At 42.1% G+C, this 27,617-nt stretch overlaps 1 protein-coding gene across 1 annotated transcript in view; it reads right to left on the reverse strand.

Moving 5' to 3' along the window:
• Positions 1-679: 679 nt before the first annotated feature.
• Positions 680-27,617, reverse strand: part of LOC128746158 (frequenin-1-like) — an 83,751-nt gene continuing 56,813 nt past the window's right edge. Inside the window, exons 7-8 of the mRNA XM_053843203.1 lie at positions 20,367-20,455; positions 680-847 (exon numbers count right to left, since the gene is read on the reverse strand). Of these exons, the coding sequence (XP_053699178.1) occupies positions 680-847; positions 20,367-20,455 (257 nt within the window). The remainder of the gene's footprint in view (positions 848-20,366; positions 20,456-27,617) is intronic.

A 27,617-nucleotide genomic window follows, 5' to 3' on the forward strand; every position in this document is an offset into this window, starting at 1 on the left:
AAGATCATTGATTGCGCTGGACGCCTGATTTTCGCTTAATTCTGAGATTGCATAAAAGTTCACAGTATTTAATTTAAGTACTCGAATAATTATTGTATTTAAGAAGAAGCATTCTTTCTTAGATAGGTTGCTTTATAGTAGGTAAATGCTATTCGATTGTTTTTTTCCATTTATTTTGAAATTGATTATCCCCTTCGCATGAGGGGTAAAATTTTGTAAGTCACTTTAATCTTAACTACACACAGAGTTGGAACAGTAAAAACGGGAGAAATGTTTTTCAGCGGGAAAAAACGAACCATACCTGCGGGGAGTGTTTATGTTTTACCACTCAGAAGTAACAGACAGCCAACGAAAACAAAAGGTGATTGTTTTGCTTTGTTTTGTTCGTTCCTCACAACACCTATTTTAGATCAAAGTAAACTTGTATTTGTGTGTTTGTGTGCGCTCGAAGCCACTAAGTAGCAGGTGCAGTGAATTCAACGAAAGCAAAATTCGAAGAAATGAAAAACACCAAGCAAATGAATTTTCCTTGCCATTTTATGTCTGCCTGCCTGCCCGTCGCTTAATAGATGCTGCTGTTGTTTCGGCTCGGCGCCCGGCGAATTTCGATGTTGTGCTGCTCGTCGTACTGGTACGACCGCTGCGGGAGTGGCGCCTGGTCCCGCGAGTCGTCGTTCGGTTAATCGCCCCCTAAACTAAGCGCCTGAACGATACGGGGATCCGCCTTGCTACCCTCGCGGAACTCCTCCAGTGTGAGCCGGTCGTCGTGGTTCTTGTCCATCTGATCGAAAATTTTATCTACCCGTTTTTGAGGTGTGTTCTCATCCTCGGTCTGCGGTTGTTGACCCTGGGGGACGAAACGAAACAAATTCGTTGTTTAGCATCTGGATTATGAAGGAAAGCAATTCTGCGTGTTTGTTTGAAGATTAATAGGGCTTCAGGTCGGGATGATAGCTTTTAAGTTTACCCTTTTTTGGCGGGTCTAGAATAAGGCACATGCCCGCCCTTTTGATTAAAGTTGGATGTTGTACATAATGATTGACAAATGATGGTCAGGTTTCATAGGTTTTCACATAATTTAAAGTTTTTCACCAAATTGTCCACAGCAGTGGCGAAAAACAACCAAGAAGAGTAGTAATAACTAGGGTTTAAAGCATGGGATAACTAAATATGTGATGATTTTCGTTTGGAATTTTCGGGGAAAATAGAAGATCTTGAGTTTTTTAAATACTGTTTGCATTGATAAGTTAATAAAATATGTTTGCGTACAAAATTATATGAAATTCTAAGACTTTTCGGTTCATCTTGTAGAATAATTTTGAAAAAGGTCTGAAAATCTAATACTATAGAGGCCTTATCCGTCTGTAAATAAAACCTGACCTCTGATAGGACATCCTGTGTTCGCAGTAAAAATCGCAGCTGGCTCCCTAAATGTTTTACACGAAGCTGAAACTAATACATGGACATCTAAACTACAACTGGTGCAAGCACCTCACGAACGAGAACACGTATGGAAGCTTTAGACGCGGTGACCTGGCCCTGGCGATGACAGGTCGCCGACTCTGGAGAATGTTCCAAAATGGAGTTTGGTGATGAAGGAAGCTAATAGAATTTGATTGTATTAATTGCATTTAACTGGATTGTAAACGGCTAGGTAATGCGTGCCATCCCAAGTAACAATTAGGGTTTTAACCCTCTAACGGGTAAGACCGTCTGTAGACGGCCTTCGCTTTTGGAGCTCCACAGCCGCATACGAAATTTGTTTTTAATTGGCAATATGGAAAATGTGTTCAGAACAGATTTCTTGACATTTTGATACTAATATCATAATATTCTGACCATGCATTCAAAAGTTATCATCTTTCGAAAACAAAAATTCCGAAAAATTCCGAAAATAATTAATGCGCGAATATTCCGTTTTTTACTTTTGAAGGAAAAGGACATCTAGAACAAAATGATTGACCTAAAAATAATTTCTATGAGTAAATTTCATGCATTATTTTAATTTTGTAATATATCTGAATTGAAAAAATATCTGGGCAGAGCGTTAGACATGAAAAAAGAAAAAGAGAAATTGGACTTTTTCTTACCTAGCGCTCCTCCAGATCATTATTTTTGCATGAAAATCAGAATTTAAGGTTTTTTTGTGTGTACTTTCATGATAAAATAATCATTAGCTTGATCGCATCGTTTTTACGGTGTTGCCCGTTAGAGGGTTAATACACTTATCATATTGACAGAGTTACTCTTACTAGGGTTACTAAAGTGACTGATTTGGGAATCCTACTGGATTCAAAAATGTGCTTTGATTTACATACTTCAGCAATTATATCGAAAGCAACGCGGCAGTTGGGATTCGTTTCTAAGGTGGCGAAAGATTTTTCGGACCCACATTGTTGGAAGTCATTGTATTGTGCTCTCGTCCGCCCAATCTTGGAAAGTGCGTCTATAATATGGCATCCTTACCAGGTTACATGGTGCCTCCGAATTGAACGAGTACAGAAACGGTTTGTTCGATTGGCGCTGAGAAGTTTGCCTTGGCGTGATCCTAACAACTTGCCATCGTATCCTGACAGATGCCGGCTATTGGGGATAGATACTTTGGAACGACGACGGAAGATTCAGCAATCATTATTTATAGCGAAGTTACTAAATGGTGAAATTGATGCCTCTGAAATTCTCTCAATGTTGAATTTCCGTATCCCAGGTAGAACTCTTCGAAATACGACGTTACTGCAGCCAATTTTTCATCGAACGGTGTTTGGGTATAATGAACCGTTCTCAGCATGCATTCGCGCATTCACAACTGTTGAAGACTATTACGAGTTTGACGAACCAAGTAAACGTTTTGCCTTTCTACTATATAAATATATAGTATAAAGGTATAGAAATCACTTGGAAAACCGGAAATGGAAAGAAGGTCCTGCGGGCCGTATGCTATATACCATTCGACTCAGTTTCGAAAACTGAGCATTTTCTGTGTGTGTGTGTATGTATGTGTGTGTGTGTGTGTGTGTGTGTGTATGTGTGTGTGTGTGTGTATGTGACGCTTTTAATCTCACTCACTTTTCTCGGAGATGGCTGGACCGATTTTAATGTTCTTAGTGTCAAATGAAAGGTCTAGGTGTCCCATTGGTCGCTATTGAATTTCGTACTGATCGGACTTTTAGTTCAAAAGTTATGCATAAAAATACGAAAAATATGGGACTTCATTATCTCATAGATTCCTTAACCGATTTGAACAAAATTGATTGCATATGAAAGAGGAGCCTTACAAACCCTTAACTTCCAAATTTCATGATGATTGGACTTGTAGTTTGAAAGTTACATAAAGAAATGTGAAAAAATAGTATTTAAAACATATTTATGTAACATATAAGCATTAATTTAATGAAAAACATCAAACATTTTATGATTATTTGATAATTACTGCTGAGATCTATCAAACGAAACCGAGTTTTTTAAAATCGGACGCTTCATTCAAAAGTTATTCAAACTTTAACACTTAAGCACCGCATATTAAACCGTTAAAACGTGTGAAATCAAAACATATCAATCAAATGTTGATTGTATTCAATGTATGAGATGTGTGTGATGTATGTGTGTATGTATGTATGTATGTATGTATGTATGTATGTATGTATGTATGTATGTATGTATGTATGTATGTATGTATGTATGTATGTATGTATGTATGTATGTATGTATGTATGTATGTATGTATGTATGTATGTATGTATGTATGTATGTATGTATGTATGTATGTATGTATGTATGTATGTATGCATGTATGTATGTATGTATGTATGTATGTATGTATGTATGTATGTATGTATGTATGCATGTATGTATGTATGTATGTATGTATGTATATATGTATGTATGTGATGACAATTTGCAATTTTAAAATTTGCAATGAAATTCAAGAAAAGTGAGAAACATGTCAATTGTCTGAAGTTTTTGAAGCCTCTTAGTGGAATACGAACTCTGAAATTAAAGAAAAGAAAAAACTTTTACCGACTAAATTCCACTATTTAATATTTATTCGCGACAGATACGTATACGCTTTGAAATAAGACACTGATGAAGCCTGCACGTCGTAGGTGAACTACGTATCTGTTGCAAATAAATATTAAATAATGGGATTCAATCGGAAAGTTTTTTCTTTTCTTTGATTTCAGATTTCAATTGTCATTTTCTTCACTTGCTGTTACTCACAATTGTACAAGAAAAGCAAAAAGCGAAGAAAAGCAGTTTATTTAAGCATGTAGGTATAGTGGTGTATAGAATCAAAAATACTAGTGAGTTGATTTTTCCAAATAAATTTGTACAAATTCCAAACAAATTCTGCGCATCAATAGATGCTCTTTTCAATCAATAGATACTAGAGCTTAGAAATGTTATATGAAAAATAGGAAGTAAACGTTGCACGGTAGAAATTTTGTAAGATTTGTTTTCGTTAGTGATATTTTAAAGGACAGATGTCTTATGTCATGTATCATGTTTTAATAAATAAATAAAAAAAAAGACAAGCACTGGGAATCATATCGATCGTATTTCCTATTCTTAAGCATGTTTATGGCGCAGCTTTGGCACTATTTTTCGACCTCATCTTGTTTTCCTAACCCTCTAACATTGTAAAAACGATGCGATCAAGCTCATGACTATCTTTTCATGAAAGTACATTCAAAAGAAGCTTAAGTTTTGATTTTCATGCAAAAATAATTATCTGAAGGAGTGCTAGCTAAGAAATAGTTCCATTTCTCGTTTTCATATCTAATGCTCTATTCAGTAATTTTTTTCTAATTCAGATATATTGCAAAATTGAAGCCAAGCAAACCAATAGTAAAATTTTGAGATCAATCATTTTGTTGTAGATATCCTTTTTCTTCAAAAGCGAAATATAATAATAATTTTTCTGAACTCTTGTTTTTCAAAGATGCTAACTTTTGAATGCATGGTCAATTCAAAACAAGTTTCGTATGTGGCTCTGAAGCCCGAAAGTTAAGGCCGTCTGTAGACCCGTTAGAGTGTTAATTTCTAATTTTCTATACATATTCATTCAAGTCTGTAAAAATTATCTTTTGTGTTTACATTATTTTTCTATAAATATTATAAAACTAAATAAGGTGTTCATCAAGTAACATAAATGACGCTTACATGTATTTACGCACCCAAGGAAAGAAAATATAATTATTCTACACAATACGTTGTGAATTTTACTAGCAAATAAGGATTTTGAGGAATACGGAACGAATATTTAAAAATATAGTCTAATATAACATCTATACATCTACAATTAAGTTCCTGAGAAATTAAATAATGATTATTGTGGCAGTAGAAAGGCTAGGTCACGCCGCTAGGTGGATTAATTCGGGTTTTTTGTATAGAATTAGGTCTTTGTAAATTAGCTAAATTTTATTCATTAAGACATCATTGTCAGATGAAATATTGTCAAATAAACAAATAAACAAATAAACTTTTATGATGGCATTTAAGACCAAAATAGGTCACGAAAACCGCCATAAGAGTACAATAAAACTGTCATTGTTGCTTGAGATCGGTGGCTCACAGGCTCTTGACCAGCAACTCCTACCCCTACCTCCTAGTGATACCAGCTGGGATACGAGCAACTTCGGTGGAGATTGGGTAACCCACCCCGGTGGAAACCAAGGTCGTATGCTGACAGGGGAGGGGGGCTCCTTCGAGCTACGTTTGCCCTTCGGCGATACCGTGGGGTTGGTTGAGGACGTTGCAAACGTGATCCACTAAAATACCAAAGCAATGGACTCTATAAGTAATAATAACTCTAATCGGAAATTAGGAACATGGAACTGTCGGTCTCTAAAATTCCTCGGAAGTATCCAGGTGCTTTCTAAAGAAGTGAAGAGTTGCAAGTTCGACATCGTAGCGCTGCTGCAGGTATGCTGGAAAGGAACGATGGTACGTACGTATAGAGATGGTCATATCTTTTACCAAAGCTGCGGCAATACACACGAGATGGGCGAGATGCATAAGCGGATGATCGGGTGGTGGTCGATCAACCCCCAAATGTGCAGATTAAGAATCAGGGGCCGATTTTTTAATATTAGCAGAATTAATGCACAGCCCTCACCTCAGAAGTACCGATGATGACAAAGACGAATTTTACGCGCAGTTGGAGCGTGAATACGACCGCTGCCCAAGACATGATGTCAAAATTATCATCGGGGACTGTAATGCTCAGGTTGGTCAGGAGGAGGAATTCAACGAAAAGAGACTAAGAGTTCGCCTCCTCCAAGAACATGGCCATACGTAGTCCCTACTTCCACCAAAACCTCTACCATCGGTACACCTGGAGATGTTTGGCACTTTTCAGACATTATCGACGTTAGAACCTGTCAGGGTGCTAACATTGATTCGGATCACTACCTAGTGATGGCAAGGATACATCAAAAACTATCTGTTGTGAACAACCTACGATACCGGCGCCCACCACGGTATAATCCAGCGCGACTGAAGCAACCGGGTGTGGTCAAAAACTACGCGTTATCTTTCGAAACAGCACTGCCGGAAGAGGGTGAACTGGATGAAGCCCCTCTTGAGGACTGTTGGAGTGCCGTGAAAACAACCATTAGGGCGTGTGACACCGAATAGACGTAACGAATGGTTTGACGAGGAATGCCAGCAGATATTGGCTGAGAAGAACGCAATGCGGGTACAAATGCTGCGTAGACACACCCGCCCAGAATGTGGGACGATACAAACAGAAGCGAAGACAGCAAACCCGACTGTTGGGTTAGGAGTTCGGAAAGCAATCTTTAGAGCAGCGCGGTTTACTATGGCGACAGCTTAAAGCTGGAAAATTAATGTTCATTTTATTCATTTGGTTGATATAAAAAGGATTTTCCTTTTTGTTTTTGTAGTGAGATTTTCCTTACATTTGTCTTTTACCGGAGAAAGTTGTTAACTACTGCGCAATGTGATCATTAACTGGCCTATAATCTGTTCGTAGATCCAATTTTTAGGTTAATAATTCACTAGGAACTATTTAGTTTATACTCACCTTTAGTTTTAGTTGGTAATTTAGCAATATAGAATATTAATGTATATAATAAGATAAGCAAAGTAAATTGTAATTTTGTACATAGTATATATAATCAAATAAATCAAGTGGAATCGCCTCGTGGACTAATCAGGAACACGTTTCTTAATTGCAATGGCCGGTTTCTCTATATCTGGCAGCTGCTTGATGGTCGATCTTGTGAACATGATAAAGTAGGAGATGCCGTGCTGCCAGAATATCCCCCATCCAGTGAATCGGGAGGATATACCTCGGAATCACCTATCTCCATCCTCGCAAGCTTCACGACGGGTCGTCTCATTTTTTTCCAAATGCATATACTAAAACTCCGACTTTTACGGACCTCACATCGTCGAACCATTTTGTGTGCCTATTCACTGAAGGGAGATACTCCTTTAGCCATCGACCCCACGCTTCATTAGCAAGATATTGGGATCTCTGATAGCTGCTTCTCAAGGCTTCAGCTAAGCAGACGGGCATCTTCAGAGCATCGCTGGTTCCTGAAGAGCTTCCCTTAACGAAGTGGTTCGGCGTAAGTGCTTCGCCTTTGCCTATACCTTGTGCTATATACGTAAGAGCCCGGGTGTTTATAAATTCTTCTACTTCACAGATGACGGTTGCCAGAGTTTCATCGGTTAATTTCTTGCCATCATCGAGCGCCCGCATGGCCTCTTTAACGCTCCTCACCATACGCTCCCATATACCCCCCATGTGTGGGGCCGAAGGAGGGTTAAAAGTCCATCTCGTGTTAGCGTCTGTGAATGTCACGGCGCAATCCGTATTAAACTCGCACCAACAAAATTAGTACCATTGTCCGTGACAATTTCTATTGGTGAACCTCTGCGGCACACAAATCGTCTTATCGCCGAAATACACGATTCTGTAGAGAGGTTAAACGCAACCTCTAAATGCACTTCGCAGCCCTGACTACAGAACACGTGAATACTGCAATATACCTTTTTTCCTTGCGTCTTCCTACAGTTACTTCCAGCGGCCCCGTGTAATCAATACCAGTGTAGCTGAATGGTTTGAGGTAGGGTGTTAATCGCTGCTCCGGTTAAACACTTGTTCGATCGCTACACGTAGATGTGCAATTTCGAATCGTTGCTTCACTTCATTAACGTCCGTTTCCTTATTCAAGTGGCCGTATTTCTGGTGGTAATGTTCCAAGAGTCTAATAGTGATCGAATGGTCCCTTTTCAGAATGATTGGAAAGCGTGCGTCGAAAGTTGCATAACTCGCATTCGCGTTTCTATCATCCATCCTAAGGACACCGTGTTCATCCATAAAAGGAGACAATTTATACAAATCGCTGGATTTTTCTGGCTGGCAAAGGGTGAACATGTGCATTCCATAACCTCTGTTCATTAACTCCTATTCCTACCTCCACAAGGTGCCGGCTGGGGTACGCAACTTCGGTTGTCGTATGCTGACAGGAAAGGGGGCACAGTGGCTCCCGCCCACATTAAGATGGCAGCCCCATCAGCGGGATAAGGACCTTAGGTTAACAGCCTACTGTACCAGAACATAAAAAAGTTACCGAAAATGAAAGAAGAAATATCTCTGGATTATTGGCAACGACCTTTAGCATGAAAACACGGACACGAATCGGAACATGGAATATACTGACCCTTGCCCAGCAGGGCAAGCTGGCTCAACTTGCAAAGGAAGCTAGCCGCCAGAAGCTTGAAATCCTGGGGCTGAGCGAGGTCCGCTGGCCGGGTACTGGCGAACACAGGACATCATCCGGGCAAGTCTTGCTCTACTCTGGCATACGAGGTGATAATGCTACTCGAGAAAGACTGAGCCTAGGGGCACATGCGGCCCTGATGAAGTGGGAACCGATAAATGAGCGAATAATCGTTGACAGATTCAAAACACGGGTTAGGAACCTTACGGCAATTCAGTGCTATGCGCCAACAGATGCTGCCGACCTGCAGGAGAAAGAAAGTTTTTACAGCCAGCTGAACAGCGTGGTTGAGAAAATCCCGAAGGGGGACATCCAAATTCACATGGGCGACTTCAACGCGAAGATTGGCTCAAACAACGCGGACCTTGAACGCGTCATGGAACGCCATGGCCTAGGAGAGATGAGCGAAAACGGGGAGCTGTTTACAGAATTCTGTGGTAATAACGACATGGTCATTGGTGGATCGCTCTTCTCCCATAGACCAGTACATAAAGTCACGTGGGTTTCCCGCGACGGCCGAACAGAAAACCAAATCGACCACATCTGCATCAGCCGGAAATGGAGAAGGAGCCTTCTTGATGTACGCAACAAACGCAGCGCTGATATTGCATCCGACCATCATCTTGTTATCGCTGAGATACGTCTGCGCGTCGCACGTGTCCTACGACGGGAGGAAAAAGTTGGATGCCGCTACGACGTCCGCCGATTGGAGAATCCTGAGGTGAAAAGGGCCTTCGTCGAACAACTTGAATCTCGAGCCTCGGAGTTGCCACCTGGTGGAACCGTCGAAGAGCAATGGACCGGCATCAAGAACGCCTTCATCACGACAAGTGATGAAACCCTTGGCAAAGCGCGCGGCGGGCGGAGGGAGTGGATTTCGGATGAAACTTGGAGGAAGATCGCCGAGCGGAGAGAAGCGAAAGCCGGCATTGAGCGAGCGCGGACCAGATCGGCTAAGACAGCTGCCCGTCAACGATACGCCGAACTGGACAAGGCTGTTAAACGTGCTTGTAGGCGGGATAAGACAGCCTGGATTAACTCCCTAGCCGAACAAGGAGAAACCGCCGCCGCCAATGGTGATATCCGTTTATTGTACGATATTTCTCGCCGCAGGATGAATACAAAGATGCCGCTAAAGGACAGAGTTGGTCAGCTATTGACTGACCGTACAGAACAGCTTAAGCGATGGACTGGACATTTTGAACAACTCTTCCGAGTTTCAACTGTCAGCGACCAACAAAACCAGCAGCATATAACGCCTACAGTTCGTCGAATCAATCGCGTGAACTCGGAGGCGCCATCGCTGGATGAAATTGTAGCAGCCATTAAGAGTATGAAATCCAATAGAGTGCCAGGGATAGATCAGCCGAAATGCTCAAAGCTGACCCATCTTTGTCAGCCCAGATGATGCATTAGCTTTTTAGCAATATATTGGAAACCGCAACTTTTCCGGTGGACTGGATGCAGGGCATATTGGTCAAAGTCCCTAAGAAAGGGGACCTAACTGAATGCGGTAACTGGCGTAGCATCACGTTGCTCTGCATTACTCTCAAAGTACTCCGTAAGGTAATCCTCAACCGGATCCAGGAGAAGATCGACGCTACTCTCCGGCGACAGCAAGCTGGATTCCGTGCTGGCCGATCATGTGTAGACCATATCACAACGCTCCGCATTATATTGGAGCAGATCAACGAATTCCAGGACTCTCTTCTGCTGGTGTTCGTTGACTTCGAAAAGGCGTTCGACCGATTCAATCACGAAAACATCTGGGGCGCACTTAGGCGCAGAGGAGTTCCAGATAAGCTAGTCCATCTCATCGAGGCTCAGTACGAGGACACGACGGCGTCTTGTCCGACCCCATAAGTGTTAATGCTGGCGTGAGACAGGGCTGCATTTTATCACCGCTTCTGTTTCTCATCGTTATGGATGGATGAGATATTAGTTGGAGCAATTGACAGTAGACCAAATCGAGGATTGCATTGGAATCCTCTAACGATGGAGCAGCTAAATGACCTCGACCTAGCCGACGACATTGTCTTGCTCGCACAACGCCGAAACGATATGCAGAGCAAGTTAGACGACCTCTCCGAGAGCTTCCAGGCAGCAGGTCTACAGTCAATGTAGCGAAAACTAAGTCTATGGTAGTGAACACTGACAATTCCACCAACTTCACAGTAGCGGGCAACAAGTTGAGCAGGTAGACGCCTTTCAATATCTTGGTAGCCAAACAACGCCCGATGGTGGTACCAAGACTGATATAGCCACACAGATCAGGAAGGCCAGGGGTGCCTTTGCAGGTCTGCGAAACATTTGGCGCTCAAACCATATCACTCTACGTACGAAAACCCGAATCTTTAATTCAAACGTTAGATCCGTACTGCTGTATGCCTGTGAAACGTGGTGTGTCTCAGCGAAGACAACGCAAAAACTGCAGCTATTCATTAACCGGTGCCTGCGATACATTATTCGTGCCTGGTGGCCTGATAACTGGATATCCAATGAGGAACTCCATCGTTGGTGTCATCAACGGCCGTTAGCCACAGAAATTCGTGAACGTAGGTGGAAGTGGATCGGACACACCTTGAGGAAAGGAGCGAACGAGGTTTGCAGAGCAGCACTCGACTGGAATCCACAAGGACTGCGTAGAAGAGGCAGACCCAGAGGTTCATGGCGACGGAGCTTAGCCAACGACATCCGGGTTGTAGACGAGAACCTGTCCTGGCGGCAGGTAAAAGCCATGACGGGTAACCGTCAGCAGTGGAGATCTCTGATTTCATCCCTTTCTTCTGCCGGACCGGCGGACATGGACACATAAGTAAGTAAATAAGTAAGCTGGATTTTTCTATATTGAGTCATTTTTTGACGGGATCTGTTTTGTTTTTCATAAAAATTTTAACTTAGTCCGGATAGCATTCTCCTTGTACGATTCGCCATAGTATTTGCTCTGCTTTCTGGTACTCGGACTACTGCAAGGCTGTTTTTATCGCTGGTGCGGAGTGAAGCATGTATTTCCGCTGTAATTGAGTAGCTTCCACTGTCAGAATCGGCTCCCCGGCCTTCCGACGTCGACAATTATCCGCAAACCTCTGTACAAATGCCATTGTACGCACTGCGATGGTCCATTTCGAAATTCTACTCACGTCTATCACGCTGACTGGAAGCACCAAGTGGTGGAAAAGAAACGCTGTCCGGAGCTCTTCGCTTGTCTCTGTGCTCGCTACCTTCTGTTGTGGCCAATAATGCTTATCGAGGTACAAAAATGCTGGTCGTCTAAAAGACTTTGGGATCTTTTTTACACTATCTCCTGGTGAAATTTCCTAACAAAAACCGGTATTTTTGGTTATTTTTGACGATTTTTAGCAAGAGTCAAAATCATTATGTGAGGCAAAACGCCAAAACCCGTGGCCAAAACGCACCAAGTTGGCCCAGCTAGGCGTTAAACGCAACCAGCAAATTTTACATATAGTCACGTGTTGTATAAACTCCTGAAACTAGGCTTCAAAAATGACGGAAGCGTTTGTTATAGCGTTTGTTATAGCGTTCGTTTGCTGGAACGGGATGGATGCAATAATGGGTTCATATCTCAACATAATTGGCAATAAAATTTATTCATTTATTTTTCTCCAACTGATGTGTGATGAAATATTGTAAGTTAAAAAATGTACAATTAGGTTTAAGGCAAATTCTAAGTCCTATACAATACATAATATTGTTATATTTTTAATAAATAATCTGAAACAAAAGATGTACTGCAAATTAAAAATATTTTATTGCAGTTCGATCCCACTGTAGTGCATTCAACCCCTGTTTTGCATTTTGAAGTTTTTTTTTGCAATTTATGTGAAAAACATGCCTAGTTAATCCCGTTTTTGTGATGAATCATCGAATATGACAGTATATCAATTAGATAGACTGTATTTATTATGAAATTTGCATACCGACTAGTGGTAAAAGCTTAAGAGAAAACCGTGATTTCTTACATGTGGAATGAGATCGGGGATAATCGCTTGATTTTATTGGATCTGGCTTTGTTTGATGCTTTTACATGCTACACAATTATGAATTAGCTTGTTTTACACCAAAATAAAATTCGCATTCATGATTTCACAAAATAGTTTCCGCGTTTTTAAACAATTAATAGCATGGGCTATTCTACCCCCACGGTGCGTTCTGGACAGTCTTCCCCTACTACGCCCGAGTCCGTCCACAGGTCTTGAAACTGTAGAGTGTGGTTGTCCGTCACATACTTTTTTAATCTGGCGCCTAATACGGCGGCTTGTAGCTCTAACCGAGGAATAGACTGGTGCTTTAGAGGTGCTACTTTGCTCTTTGCCATCACCAATGCGCATTTTATTCCATGTGCATTTACGATCCTGATGTATGCTGTGCAGCCATAGGCTGACTCGCTAGCGTCTGTAAAAATATGCAGCTCTAGTGAATTCGAATCGTCCAGGCTCCAACCGTCAAAGTAATAACGAGGTATATGAAGTTTTTCTATTTTCGGTAACAGCTCCGTCCAGCGAAGCCATTTTTCGTATTCTGTATCACGCATCACATCATCCCACTGATTGGCACTCCTCCAGAGATCCTGGATGATTACTCGTTCGTGAATGAGGAATGGCGACAACAGTCCAAGCGGGTCGAAAAGGCTCATAATGCACCTCAGAGCGATTCGTTTCGATGGTCGGCTGCCACCGTCAGTATTTGCAGAAAATTGGCTCTGAAAATTGGCAGAATACATTAACTTATCCTCATTAGGATCCCAAAGGATTTCTAGAACTCGTTCTATTTCTCCCTGCTGCCCGATCGCCGAGGGTGGTTGGTATCCGTACGATTTCTCACCGAGCCTTAATAAGACGTCACGGCTATTGCTTACCCATTTTTGCCTGTCAAATCCGGCGTGCACCGCCCTGACTTGTATGGCTCGTTCTGCGACTTCCTCTGGCGTATCGACGCTATCATAATAATCATCCATGTACATTTTGGATTTGATAGCAGCGGCTGCTTCTGGGAACTCGTGGGTCCATTCCTCAGCATTTCGGTGCATCACGTGTTGAGCTGAACACGGAGAGCAACTAGCGCCAAAAGTCGCTAGGTCCATCAGATATACGCCAGGAGTGTCTTTGGGGTCGAACCGAAAAATAAATCTCTGGGAACGTCGATCTTCAGGTTTGATCCGAATCTGATGGAACATGTCGCATATGTCCCCGCCGAACCCGATACGTTTTTCCCCTCCTCCGCCGCTCTCCGCTTCCAGCTATTGCTCCGTCAAATATCGTCCGGAAGGCTGGCATGTCCTCCGTGAGCATCGTCCAATCCATAAAAGCTACCGGTCTAGTAAGGGCTGTGTACTTTGTCCGCATCGTACGGTGGCTATCGTTTGCTAGCGGATGGAAGCGTTTTGCGAAGGGCAAACTAGACTCGATGTTTGCTGCAATTTGTGTTATCCGCGGCCACCAGCGATCCCAAATACACAAACTCATCTTCCGCTTCTGGTTCGTCACCGTCAACGATTACCGTCAACGAAAAGTGCACGTTAGTCTCTTTGAGCCACTACCAATCATGTATTTGGTCTGCGACGCATTTACATTTAGCCCAATCCTACTAGCCCTTGCTTTTAGTCTAGCACAGTCGGCCTCTGCCGTTGCGAAGTTTCGGCCTACAATATCAAAGTCATCTCCGTAGCTAAAAAGGTTGCTACCTCCCCTGAAAATTCTCACGTTTCGGTTTAGCTCGCCGGATTATCTTCTCAAAGGCGATGTTGAAAAGCATGCAGGATAAGCTGTCAACTTGTCTCGATTTCTCCCGCGCCTGGAAGGGATCAATGCTATTGACTCTAATAGTCTCTACCAGCCGAGATTTGAATATACAACATACCACGATGCCAACTGGGAGGCGCAATTTCAACATTTACTTTCTTTTATATTATTTCGATTTTTTTTGTTAAATAAAGAACCCTGAATATAAACTAAAATAGCTTCTGATGATTGAAAATAATTCCTCATCTCCTGAATAAACTCTTTAACGTTAGGTTATGTCAGATTTTTTTTGTAAAACCACCCCTAAGAAAAATTTCTGGCTACGCCCCTGGTAAAAGGTATCATGCAGGATTCGATTTACAAATGTCGTCCACCCCAGCAAACCACAAATCGTATAATAATGTGTGAAAATCATCTTAAATATCGCTAAACAAACTCGAAATCGTACACAAAGCTTAATGAAGCGCACCCTAGTTTACATTTATTGGTACAAAATGATAGCAACTGATTCATATACGATTTTCGTCACAGAATTGTATAGCATTATGGAACTAACCATGTTGAGTCGAATTTCATGCTGGTTTCGAGCATCGAATGCGATTTTTCTAGATATATATCGGTACATATATCATATTTGTTACTTTGATATACGTACGAAAATGTTTGCTAGGACGAGTTTTTAGCGCGAAGCAATCAAGCATTTGCTCGTTCATCCCCTGCGCGTAGATCCATCACAACACGCTAAAAATATCAAATTGGCCCCCTTCGTGGACTTTGAGTGGAACGCTTGACTTGATTTACTTGATTACCTTGTAGCCTAATCAGCAGTTTCGGTCGAATGTCCACTTGACGGAATAACGGAATCTTTAAGAGAACTCATGATACTTTGGCGTTACTTATTTACTTAGGTAGTTGGTCTTACGTCTTACGACAAGGCTTGCGCAGCGCCGTGCGTGCAGTTGGGCAGACTGGCTCCCGCCAAGGGCGCTAGCTCAAGGGGGTGCCAAAAACAGTATGAACCTCAGTAAGGCACTCTCAAGTGTAGCGAAGGGCTGAATTTCGGGAGTTGAACAAATCGTTTATGACAGTCTAATTCTAAAAAATAACAAACTTCGAGGGAACACTGATATAAGAAGAAAGAGTGTGCCAAGTCGGGCCATCGCCAGGGCCGCCACAATGTCACACTGCGGCTCATCAAAAATCTCAATCTCAAATCTTGTTTATAATTTGAAAATCTGGCCCAAAATTTGATCCAAAATCTGGGTCAAAATCCATTAAAAATATGGTTTACGATCTGGTCCAGAATCTAATGCAGCTCCAATATCTGGTTCAGGTTTAGTATATGACGCAAGTCCAGAATCTGATCAAAAATGAGGTCCAAAATAAGATCAAAAGTGTGATCTAGATCTATAAAAATCGTCTCAAATCTGGTCCAAGATCTGATGCAGGTCCAGCCCAGGTCTAGAATCTGAATCTAAAATCTAATCCAAAGTCTGATGAAAAACTGATTTAAAATTTGGAATCTGGAATAAAATTTGATCAAAAATGTGGTCCACGATATAGGCCAGGTCAAAAATATGGCCCTGGTCCAAAATCTGGTTCAAAATCTTATCCGAAATCTGATTGCTGGTTTAGAATCTGATTTAAAATGTGGCCCAAAATCTGGTTTATATTGTGGTTTAGTTCCGGATCCAAAATTAATTCAAAATCTGGTTCAAATCTGTTGAAAATGTGGTCTAAAATCTAATGCAGCTCCAAGATTTAGTTCCGGTCCAGATTCGGATCAAAAATGAGGTTCGAAATGTGTAAAAAATATGGTCCAAATCTGATAAACATGTGGTCTCAAACCTGGTTCACAATCTGATGCAGGTGCAGAATTGGTCCAGACGAGGTCTAAAATTTCATTAAAAATGTGGTCCAAAATATGAGAAATCTGATCCAGGCCCAAAATCACGTCAACAGACGTGAGTTTAAAGAGACGCCATCAACTTGAGCAGCACCGTCCCAGACTAATCGCTTCTTATCCGGCTTTTTGGGGTGTGTAACTACATTTAACGGTAAGTACCATACGCGGTTTGGCTTTGCGCTCGCTAATTCAACTTCGGTCGCTTTATGCGCGTATTGCTTGCGGACGTACTCACGAATCTGTTTATGTTACGTTCTCACACAACTGTGGATCCTTTTCTAATTTCATCTCCAAACTCTTCAATCTTCGCATAACCATTGGCTTGCTATCTGGAAATTGAACATCGTCTGCCTTCCACAAAAGGCCGGTTTCGAATCTGTTTCCTACGCGAGCTATTGTTTTCGCTAATATCTCGCGTGCTCTTTTCTCCTCGGCTGGCTCTGGCAGAGGTGCCATCGACACACCTGTGTCCTCCAAGACGAACCGCCGCCGAATCATCTCATTCAATTTTTCATCAGTTTTGCCAGGCTCGGTGTGATAATGGAGGTAAGCATGTTTCGGGGAGATTTGACCTTTTGGTCCATACCCAGCAAGAACCTTACTGCCACAGGTTCACCCGGATTGCCAACGCGGGTTTCTAACGGTGAGAATAGATTCAAATTATCAAGGCCAATTAACACTCTAGATACAAGGTACTGCATGTGAACGCTGTTCTTCTCCCAGCGTGCTAGCCGCGGTTCTCAGCGCGGGTTTTCGGGGGAAGGCCCCGTTCCTGAGAAAATTGACCAAACCTCGTGATTTTAGTCATGGCCTTGAAATGCGGTCAGGCATATATTAAAATTGTTCAGGCGATTTGTACCAAATATCTATCAAACACAGAATAATCTGTACATGTGGCAACCCTGTGTGTGACCCATCATTCCTCCCAAATTCTCCAATATATCAATATTAGGTTTCAGGTATATCTATACCTATAAAAAAGGATTTCTGTCTGTCTGTCCGTATGTTCCTTATAGAATCGAAAACTACTGAACCAATCGGCGTGAAAATTTGCATGTAGAGGTTTTTGGAGCCAGGAAAGATTTTAGTGATGGTTAGAGACCCCTACCCCCACTAAGAGGGGGGGCTCCCATACAAATGGAACACAAATTTCCTCATAGCTCGAGAACTAATCAAGCAAATGGAACCAAATTTGGCATGTGAAGGTTTTCGAGGGCAAGAAAATTTTCTATGGTGAATTACAACCTCTCCCCACTTTAAGAGTGGGGGCTCCTGTACAAATGAAATACAAATTTCCTCATAACTCGAGAACTAATCAAGCAAATGGAACCAAATTTGGCATGTGAAGGTTTTCGAGGGCAAGAAAATTTTCTATGGTGAATTACAACCTCTCCCCACTTTAAGAGTGGGGGCTCCTGTACAAATGAAATACAAATTTCCTCATAACTCGAGAACTAATCAAGCAAATGGAATCAAATTTGGCATGTGTGTGTTTTTGGAGGTAAAAATATTTTCTATGGTGAATTAGGACCCCTCCCCACTTTAAGAGGGGGGGGCTTCTACACAAATGAAATACAAATTTCCTCATAATTCGAGAACTAATCAAGCAAATGGAACCATATTTGGCATGTGGGTGTTTTTGGAGGCAACTATTTTTTCCATGATGAATTAGGACTTCTTACCTTTTTAGGAAGGGGGGCTCCCATACAAACGAAATACTAATTTCCTCATAACTCTAGAACTAATCAAGCAAATGGAACCAAATTTACCATGTGGGTGTTTTTGTAGGCAACAATATTTTCTATGGTGAATTTGGATCCCTCCCCATTTTAGGAGGGTGGGGCTTCTGTACAAATGAAATACAAATTTCCTCATAACTCGAGAACTAATCAAGCAAATAGAACCAAATTTGGCAAGTGGGTGTTTTCAGTGACAAGAATTTATTCTATGGTGAATTGAGACCCCTCCCCTCTTTATAAGGGGAACTATAACTCCTCTCCCCTTTCAGAGGGGGGGGCTTCCATGCAAATTTCCTCATAACTCGAGAACTAATCAAGCAAATGAAACCAAATTTGGCATGTGAAGGTTTTCGAGGGCATGAATATTTTCTATGGTGAATTAGGACCCCTCCCCACTTTAAGAGGGGGGGGGGGCTCCTGTACAAATGAAATACAAATTTCCTCATAACTCGAGTACTAATCAAGCAAATGGAGCCAAATTTGGCATGTGTGTGTTTTTCGAGACAAAACTTTTTTCTATGATGAATTGGGACCCCTCCACACTTTAGGAGGGGGGGGCTCCTATGCAAACGAAATACAAATTTCCTCATAATTCTAGAACTAATCAAGCAAATGGAACCAAATTTAGCACGTGGGTGTTTTTGTAGGCAAGAATATTTTCTATGGTGAATTAGGACCCTTCTCGACTTTAGGAGGGGGGGCTCCTATACAAATGAAAAACAAATTTCCTTATAACTCGAGAGCTAATCAGCCAAATGGAACCAAATTTGACATGTAAGTGGTTTTGGAGGCAAGATTTTTTTCTATGGTGAATTGAGATCCCTCTCCTCTTTAGAAAGCGAGTTATGACCCATCGCCGCTTTAAGAGGGTGGGCTTCCATACAAATGAAATGCAAATTTCCTCTTATCTCGAGAACTAATCAAACAAATGGAACCAAATTTGGCATGTGGGAGTTTTAGATGGCAGAATTTTTTCGTAAGGTGTACTACGACTCCTTCCCCTTTTAAGAGGAGGGCTCCTTTTCAAATGAAACACAAATATCCTTATAATTTGAGTACTAATCAAGCAAATGGAACCAAATTTGGCATGTGGGAGATTTTGGAGTCTTGAATTTATTTTATGATAGTTAGAGACCTCTCACCTCTGTGGTAGGGGGATATGGACTCTTATACAAATAAAACAGAAATTTTTGCGAAACTCAAAAACTAATCGAACTCGAGAAATTCGAGACTCTTCCATAAAACATTAGTCAATAACAAGACCACAAAAACTAATAGTAACACTAGATCATTCAGGACGAGACGGCCGCGAGTGTTGCCGGCGACTCGCCGTCGGAAGCGCCGCCCACTACTGTCTAGGTTCATTTATTTTCCTAGGTTTACCTGGGTTTTTGGAACGAGCGACAGCGAGTAAGGAGAGGATCGCGAAATGGTACTTTCCACAAAAAAGTTTTCCGAGAAATGGTACATTCCGCTTAAGGTTTTTCGCAAAATGATATTCGGCGTAATGTTGTACAATCATGGCGAATATTACTATCCGTTTTCTGGCTATGCAATGAGGGGACAGGGGAGTTGTTTTCTACTTTACTGTGAGGAAAAATTGCAAATTTGTACATTCAACTACCCATTCCAGGTAACTAATAAGCCTTAACGTAAGCAGCAAATCAGCGAATCTGGCATTTTATACTGCACGTTAATGTATGTTAGCTTTTTGACTGCATAGGTGTTGTAAATTGGCATCCAAAATTGTATTCAAATTCTTCGTGTCGGTAATTAGCTGTAAATTGTCATTGTCAGCACTATAAGAAGGTTATCAGTAAAGTAGCTGTATATTTTGCCAAAATAGCATTTAAGTAGCATTTAAGTCAGGATTATAGCTTCTGAGTTCACGTTTTCATGCCACCTTTTCTACTATTATTACAAAGGTTCCTCTTATCTTGTGCCAATCTATCAGCACAGTCGTTTTTCATGCCACTGAAAACAGCCGTTATAGCTCCAACACGGCACCGCTCAATAACTTATCGGGTTGAACCGGCGGCGATATTATGCATAAATTTGCCGATATGTAAATATGTACCATCTGAGCCCACGCTCGGGAAATGACACCCATAAAGATAAGCCAAACACAGACGACATCCCACCGCGTTTGATTTCGCTACCGATATAAACCATATCTGTTCTACTTTCTTTCTATCTGTAATCTACTTACCACCATCTGATAGATGGCATCGACGATGTTGTACATTTCGTCCCTCGTTATGAAACCATCATTGTCAACGTCGTATAGTCGGAACGCCCCTGCAAAGAAAAAAAAAAAAAAACGAATGATAAAAATGGCATCAGAAACCAGCGCATATGTGCCAGTAGGTAGTATTGCACAAACAGACAGACAAGTGAGGATGATACGATTTATATGGAGATGGATTCTGCTTCCATCATGGTTCGATCAGAATCAGACCGATATGAATGTGTTCTTCCCTGTGATTTGCTCTGTGTAAGGTGAAGTGGGAAGACTTCTATACTTTTCAAATCCGACAGCTTCGATGGAATCGTTGGCATCTCAACGCAACGCAATAGCTGTTCCTGAATCTCAAATCGGCAAGAAGTGGCAGCTCACGCGAAATAAAACATAAATTATGGAATTCATCATTGCGCCGTTCTCGTTTGGCAGTTTGGCCTGCCGATGAATACTAACAAAAAAGAAAACCCATTTGTTTGGAAGCGGAATGTAACGCAATAGCGAATCGCTTGTTTTTATCTGCGCGTTGGGAGTTTCCTCGTTCGTTCCGGAACGACTTTTGCGGGAGCGTGTGATGGCGCGCGGCTCGGTTCGGCTCGACCGGGCGGATCAAGAAGCCAATGAAAAAACCAGCCAATCAAGCGGGAAGTAAACATCGAAAGTCAACGAGTGAACTTTTGAAGGGTTGCGGAATATTGCTCCGTCATCGATGTTCGAATCCGGTTAGCATTTGCGTTTGTTGCCTGCCAGAATCGTTGCCGATTGTGGTGGCAGCAATCAAAGTAATCCGAGCGGAATTTTTTTAAAGTTTAACTTTTGCGAAGAAAAACCAGTCAATGGGTTGTTGAGAAGAAATGCGGAAACAGCATTGGATGCGGGTGGAGAATGTACGAAATAAATGGATTAAATGGAATGATGATTGCACGTAGTAGGGTTTCTGTCATAGAAATTTTAACGTTTGTTTTTCGTTTTTTTGGAAGCAATCCATCGAACAGCCGCAAATTTTACGTTGTAGAGCTGCAGGAGGTGAGCTGGAACGGCTCAATGGTACATACGCTCGGTGATGGGTATAACATCTACCAGAGCAGCAGCAACACACAAGAGCTGGGTACAGCTTTCGATGGACGATTGTAAGGTAAACGAAAGGTGGAAGAAGCACTTCAATGAACACCTGAATAGCGACCAGGCGGAGAACCATGGTGACAGGGAAAGCCATTAGACTGTGTGACCAACGGAGAAGAGGTGTCAGCCCCAACGATAAGTGAAATTCAGCTGACCATCATGCAGCTGTGCAACAATAAATCGGCTAGGAAAGATGGCATCGGAGCGGAGCCTATTAAATGGGATCAGAAAAACTGACCACTTATCTGCACCGGCTGGTTCTTTGAATTTAGGATACAGAAATGCGTCGAAGACCAAATACATGAATGGAAGAGGCTCATAGGTAGGAAGTTATACAAACGCGTGCCTTCCACGGACCACGGACAGTAACTGTTGACGGCTACGAACTATAAGTCATAGATGAGCTCGTGTATTTTGGATCGCTGGTAAACGCAGACTGCAACACTAGTAAGGAAATCCAGCGACGCATTCAAGCGGGAAAACGGGCCTACTTGGCCCTTCACAAAACGCTACGATCAAGAAGCATACGCCGCCGTATGAAACTGACAATGTACAAAACCTTTGTTTGATCGGTAATTGTTTGTGAACTTGAATTCGTGACGCTGCTTACGGAGGACATACGATCCCTTGCCGTGTTCGAGCGAAAGGTACTACAGACGATATTGGGTGGAGTAAAAATTGAAAGCGTAAAGTGATGCAGGCATGTGAATCACGAGTTAATGGCACTGCTTGGAGAGATTCCCATCGTATATCTGGCGAAAGTCGGTAGGCTACGGTGGGCCGGATACGTCGTAAGAATGACAATACGTCGTGTGACGAAAACGGGTCTCTTCAACAGCTCCATTGGCACCAGGGACAAGGTCTTTTCTCTTTATTTTGACATATTTACATGTTCAACTCTATTTTCAGTTCACCCCTAATCGTCTTGTAGCCACTTGTATACAAGTGGTATCAGTCCGTATGCAAGGGAAACGCAGCTCCTTTTACTTATTTATACCCCCCCCCCCCTTGTTAAGCACCACCGCTTCATTTGACAATTGACAGCCCTGCATGAAGACGAATATAAAACGCATTTGCAGAATGATTGCTCGACTAATCTGTCAGTGAATTTTCTTGCTCGTAACTAATATATTAGATTATAAGGTTTAGTTTTTAAAACTGCCTGCTTTTTAAAATCAACCAAAATCAGGCTGAAAGAAATTAATTAAAATTTCGAAGCAATGTTGACGTTTACTGCAATTTCGTGTGCCGTTGTCGGCAGTTCAAAATGAATGAATGATTCACATTTGATTTCATTCACTATAAGGTTTTGCACGGGCGAGCATAACCTCACTTCTTTGACGTCTATCAGTGGTTTGTTTACATGGACTTAGAACGTGGGTTAATATGTTGAAAATGAATATTGCTTAAGGCCTTAATGGTAAGTCAGAAAAGCACAAAAACTGCCATTCCGAGTAGTTTGGAGGGCGACATTACCGGGTAATACGCTTTTAAAACGTTTAACTTCAATATATGTATATCGCGTTCGCCCAACAAATAGTAAACAAACCACGAGTGGATGTCAAATGGGTGAATTGCGTTCATTCCGGTTCATTCGTGACGTCACCTTGCAAAAACTTATTGTTGAGAAATAATGAATGTAGAGAACAACACGAACATGAATATAGGTGATTCGCTCGAATCGTCGGTTTCAGGTTGGCAATACCAAGTTCATGTCATTTCGATGACCAATATATTGCATCAATTCAGGCTTATTGCATTAATGGAATATTAGCACCGCACGGTAGTCCAAAAGGGCGAAAAGCGGAACTTTTTTCCTAGTGTCATTTTAGCATTTATGGTCTTTAGCACTTTAGTTCGTGTGAATATCCCCCTTAATCTAAAACTGTCAAAAGTTAGTCACCGCTTACTATAATGAAAATAATAATGTTCACGGTGGTTTGGAAGGAGTCTCCCAGCCTGTACTCTCAGGCAAGTATGCATGTAAAACCAGACTTTCCCTCGTTGATGAAATACAAAATTTCAGCCCTAGTTCGTCTACAAGCAATGTACAACTAGCGAATTCTGACTGCAACGAATCTTTTTCTTCTCCTACTCTGCAACCGAGCCGCACTGTGGACAGTAATATGGAAGCTCCCGGCCCTTCCAACTCAGTCGAGCTAATCGTAGCCTGCGCTCTTCACAGTCGTCCCGGTCCTGTGGTTGGTTGTGGTGCGGGAGTCTTCCAATCCGTAGCCCCAGGCGAGTACCCTTGCAATTCATGTAACGAACTCCCGGTACCTGATACACCCTTTTTTAGTTCAGCCAACATGCAGTCTAACCCAATCTGTGCGGCCCGTATTGCCAACGACGACGTACTCATCTACTATCAAAACGCCGGAGGGATGAACAGCAACGTGAACGACTACTTCCTGGCTGTATCCGATGAATGCTACGATATCATCATGTTAACTGAAACCTGGCTTGACCCGCGAACTCCCTGTTGTCAGGTGTTCGGTCCCAAATTTGAAGTTTTCCGTTGTGATCGTGGGCCCGGAAACAGTCGAAATTCAGCGGGCGGCGGAGTGCTTGTTGCGGTGAACAAAAAACTGAAATCAAAAGTGATTGAAAATGATCAATGGAGCAATATTGAGCAGGTGTGGGTGTGTATCGAACTCGCAAACAGCAAACTTTTTGTGTGTAGCATTTACATTCCGCCTGATCGAGTACGCGATGACGCTCTAATCGATGTTCACTCCCGGTCGGTTATGTCAGTTATCGATGTGGCTACCGCAACCGACGAGCGAATTGTTATCGGGGATTTCAATCTTCCAGGACTTCTGTGGCAACCATCCAGCAATGGTTTTCTCCATCCGGATCCCGATCACTCCACTGTACACCTCGGAGCTTTACGGCTTCTCGACTGTTATAGCTCTGCCACATTGCGACAAATCAATCACGTGACCAACGAGAACAATCGCAGTCTGGATCTCTGTTTCGTCAGCGTACACGATGTTGCCCCAGTGATTTCGCTCGCTCCGTCGCCTCTGGTTAAGCTAGTAAGACACCACCCTCCATTCATCCTAGCCCTCCACGACCATCATTCTGATCATATGAAAATCATCCCGCCTGTTTCGTACGACTTTCGGAATGCTGATCACCGAAGCATTGCCGAATTCTTTGCAACTATCGACTGGATTGGTGTTCTCGACGGAAACGATGCCGACAACGCAGCATTAACTCTTTCACATATAATTGGGCACGCAATCGATCGTCATGTACCTAAGATAGTACATTCGCCAAACAGTAAACCTTGGTTGACCCGCGAGCTTCGTATTCCGAAGACGGAAAAAAGGGCTGCGCTTAGGACATACTCCAAGTTCCGCACCCTTTCGCTGTGTGAGCATTACATAAGATTGAACGGTGTATACAAACGAATCAGTCGGCCTTCCCTCAACCATGACCCTGAATGGTGAGGTTGCTTCGGATCCTCAGTATATCAGTCAACTATTTGCTGATAAATTCGGGCGAACGTTTTGCGATGAAGTGATCCCAGACGACCAAGTCACTCCGGCTGCCAACAATGTTGCGCTAATGATTGCGAATACGTTGGGTACTCTTAACGTCGACGAAACAATGATCTCTAGAGCCGCCTCAACGTTAAAATCTTTGACTAAAGCCGGCCCAGATGGCATACCGTCTGAGTTTTTAAAAAAGCACATCGCTGACCTATTTATCCCCCTTCAGCTGGTGTTTAGCCTGTCCGTCTCAAGCGGGGTATTTCCGTCCGTATGGAAAACTGCCCATATGTTTCCTGTTCATAAGAAAGGGGATCGGAAAGACATCAATAACTACTGAGGAATCTCATCATTATGTGCCATTTCGAAGTTATTCGAGCTCGTAATCATGACTCCGCTGCTGTCACACTGCAAACAATACCTAAGTGATGAGCAACATGGATTCATCGCCGGCAGATAAACCACTACAAATCTCATGTGTCTCACATCATATATTGCGGAAAGCTTTGCGGACCGTGCTCAAACGGACGTCATCTATACTGATTTACCCGCGGCGTTCGACGAAATCAATTATGCTATTGTAATTGCCAAATTGGAAAGACTCGGTATCAGCGGAAGTGTGCTGCGTTGGTTTAATTCCTATCTCGTAGGTCGTAAACTGATTGTGACGGTAGAAGGTTTTCAATCCAATGCGTTTTCGGCCTCGTCTGGAATCCCACAAGGCAGTCATTTGGGACCGTTAATCTTCCTGCTATACTTCAATGATGTCAACCACGTCCTTGAAGGCCTTCGTTTATCCTACGCCAATGATCTGAAGATTTACTTGAAGATTCGCTCCAATGTCGATGCAATCTGTCTTTAACGAGAGCTTGACACCTTTATGGATTGGTGTAACTTGAACTGCATGCTCGTGAATCCTGAAAAATGCTCCATTATTTCTTTCGCCCGAATCCGTCAACCAGTGATTTTCAACTACAAGCTCTGAGGTACTGAAATCCAACGTGTCGACCAAGTGAAAGATCTCGGCATTATCTTGGACAGTCAGTTATTGTTTAGACGACACATTTACTACATTGTGGACAAAGCATCCAGAACTCTAGGATTCGTCTTCCGCATCGCTAAAGGCTTCACCAACGTGTATTGTCTTAAGGCATTCTATTGCTCACTCATCCGTTCGACTCTCAAATACGGTTCCATCGTCTGGCATCCGTATTACCAAAACGGAATTGCTAGGATTGAGTCGATTCAACGCCGCTTCTTACGTTTTGCGCTCCGTCATCTACCTTGGCGAGATCCGTTCCGATTGCCGAGTTACGAGGGACGATGCCGGTTGATCCATTTGGAGACACTTCAGGTGCGAAGGAACGTCGCGAGAGCTTTGTTTGCTGCTGATATGTTGCAGGAAAGAATCGATTGTCCTGCCATTTTGGGTACGATTAACCTGAATGTACGTTCCAGGGCACTGCGGAATGACGCAATGCTGCGACTACCATTTCAACGCACCAACTATGGACAAAACAGTGCTATGAGCGGTACAGCACAGCGAGTCTTCAATAGAGTTGCCTTTGATTTTAATCTATCACGTGAAACTATCCGCCGAAACTTTTCTGTGTTTTTCTCTATCAATGACGTTTAAGAAAATCTGTATATTTGTAATTTTTTGACTGTGTAATTAGTAATAGTATAAGAAACCATCATTAGGACAATTGTAGTCTGTTGATGTTGAATAAATAAATAAAAATAAAAACATAACTTTTTTTTGTTAGGAAATATAGACATTGTTTCTTCGGCAAAGTTGTAAATATTGTAAAAGCAAGTGACTTTGCTGAAGATATTAAATTTCTATCTTTATCGAGTGCTGAACTATAGGGCATATTCTTTAAAACTTCTTTAAAAATTGGTTTTTCATACTTAGCTTTTCTTAGTTGCATTTTACAAGAATACAATGTTTTAGGCAATTATGGAAGCTCTCAAAATACACGTTTATGCAGAAGACCGCAAATCTCTTGGACCATTACTGAGTTATCGCATATTCAAGCTATAAATTTCCATAGCTACACGAACCTATGGGGTAAAATGGGGCAAGCGGATTTAGGAAATCAACGCTTCATCTTAAAGTTTAAGTCGAGTACTATAAACTTGTATGGGTTTCGCTTATCCCCAACCACCCAAATGAGAGTACGGCAAGCATACGTTTTATGTATTTCGCGTTCGCTAAAGGCTCGATACACGTCCATTTTTTTGTGTTCGTAGATAGACACATGGTTTCTTCGGCAAAGTTATAGAAAATGTAAAGATAAACAATTTTGCTAAAGAAATGACATTTCTCTCTCTATCGAGTGCAGAGCTATAGAGCATTTTCTTTGGAAATTCTTTAAAAATAAGTTTTTCATACTTAGCTTATGTTGGTTGGTTGTACTCTCATTTGGGAGGTTGGGGACAAGCGGAACCCACACAAGCTTTGAGATGAAGCACTGATTTCCTAAATCCACTTGCTCCATTTTACCCAATAGGCTCGTGAAGCTACGGAAACTTAAAGCTTGAATATGCGATAACTTAGAAAGTAGAAGTCCCAGAGATTTGCGATCAAACATGTGTTTTG

This window comes from Sabethes cyaneus, chromosome 1 (assembly GCF_943734655.1).
Source record: "Sabethes cyaneus chromosome 1, idSabCyanKW18_F2, whole genome shotgun sequence".
NCBI classification, from domain to species: Eukaryota; Metazoa; Arthropoda; class Insecta; order Diptera; family Culicidae; genus Sabethes; species Sabethes cyaneus.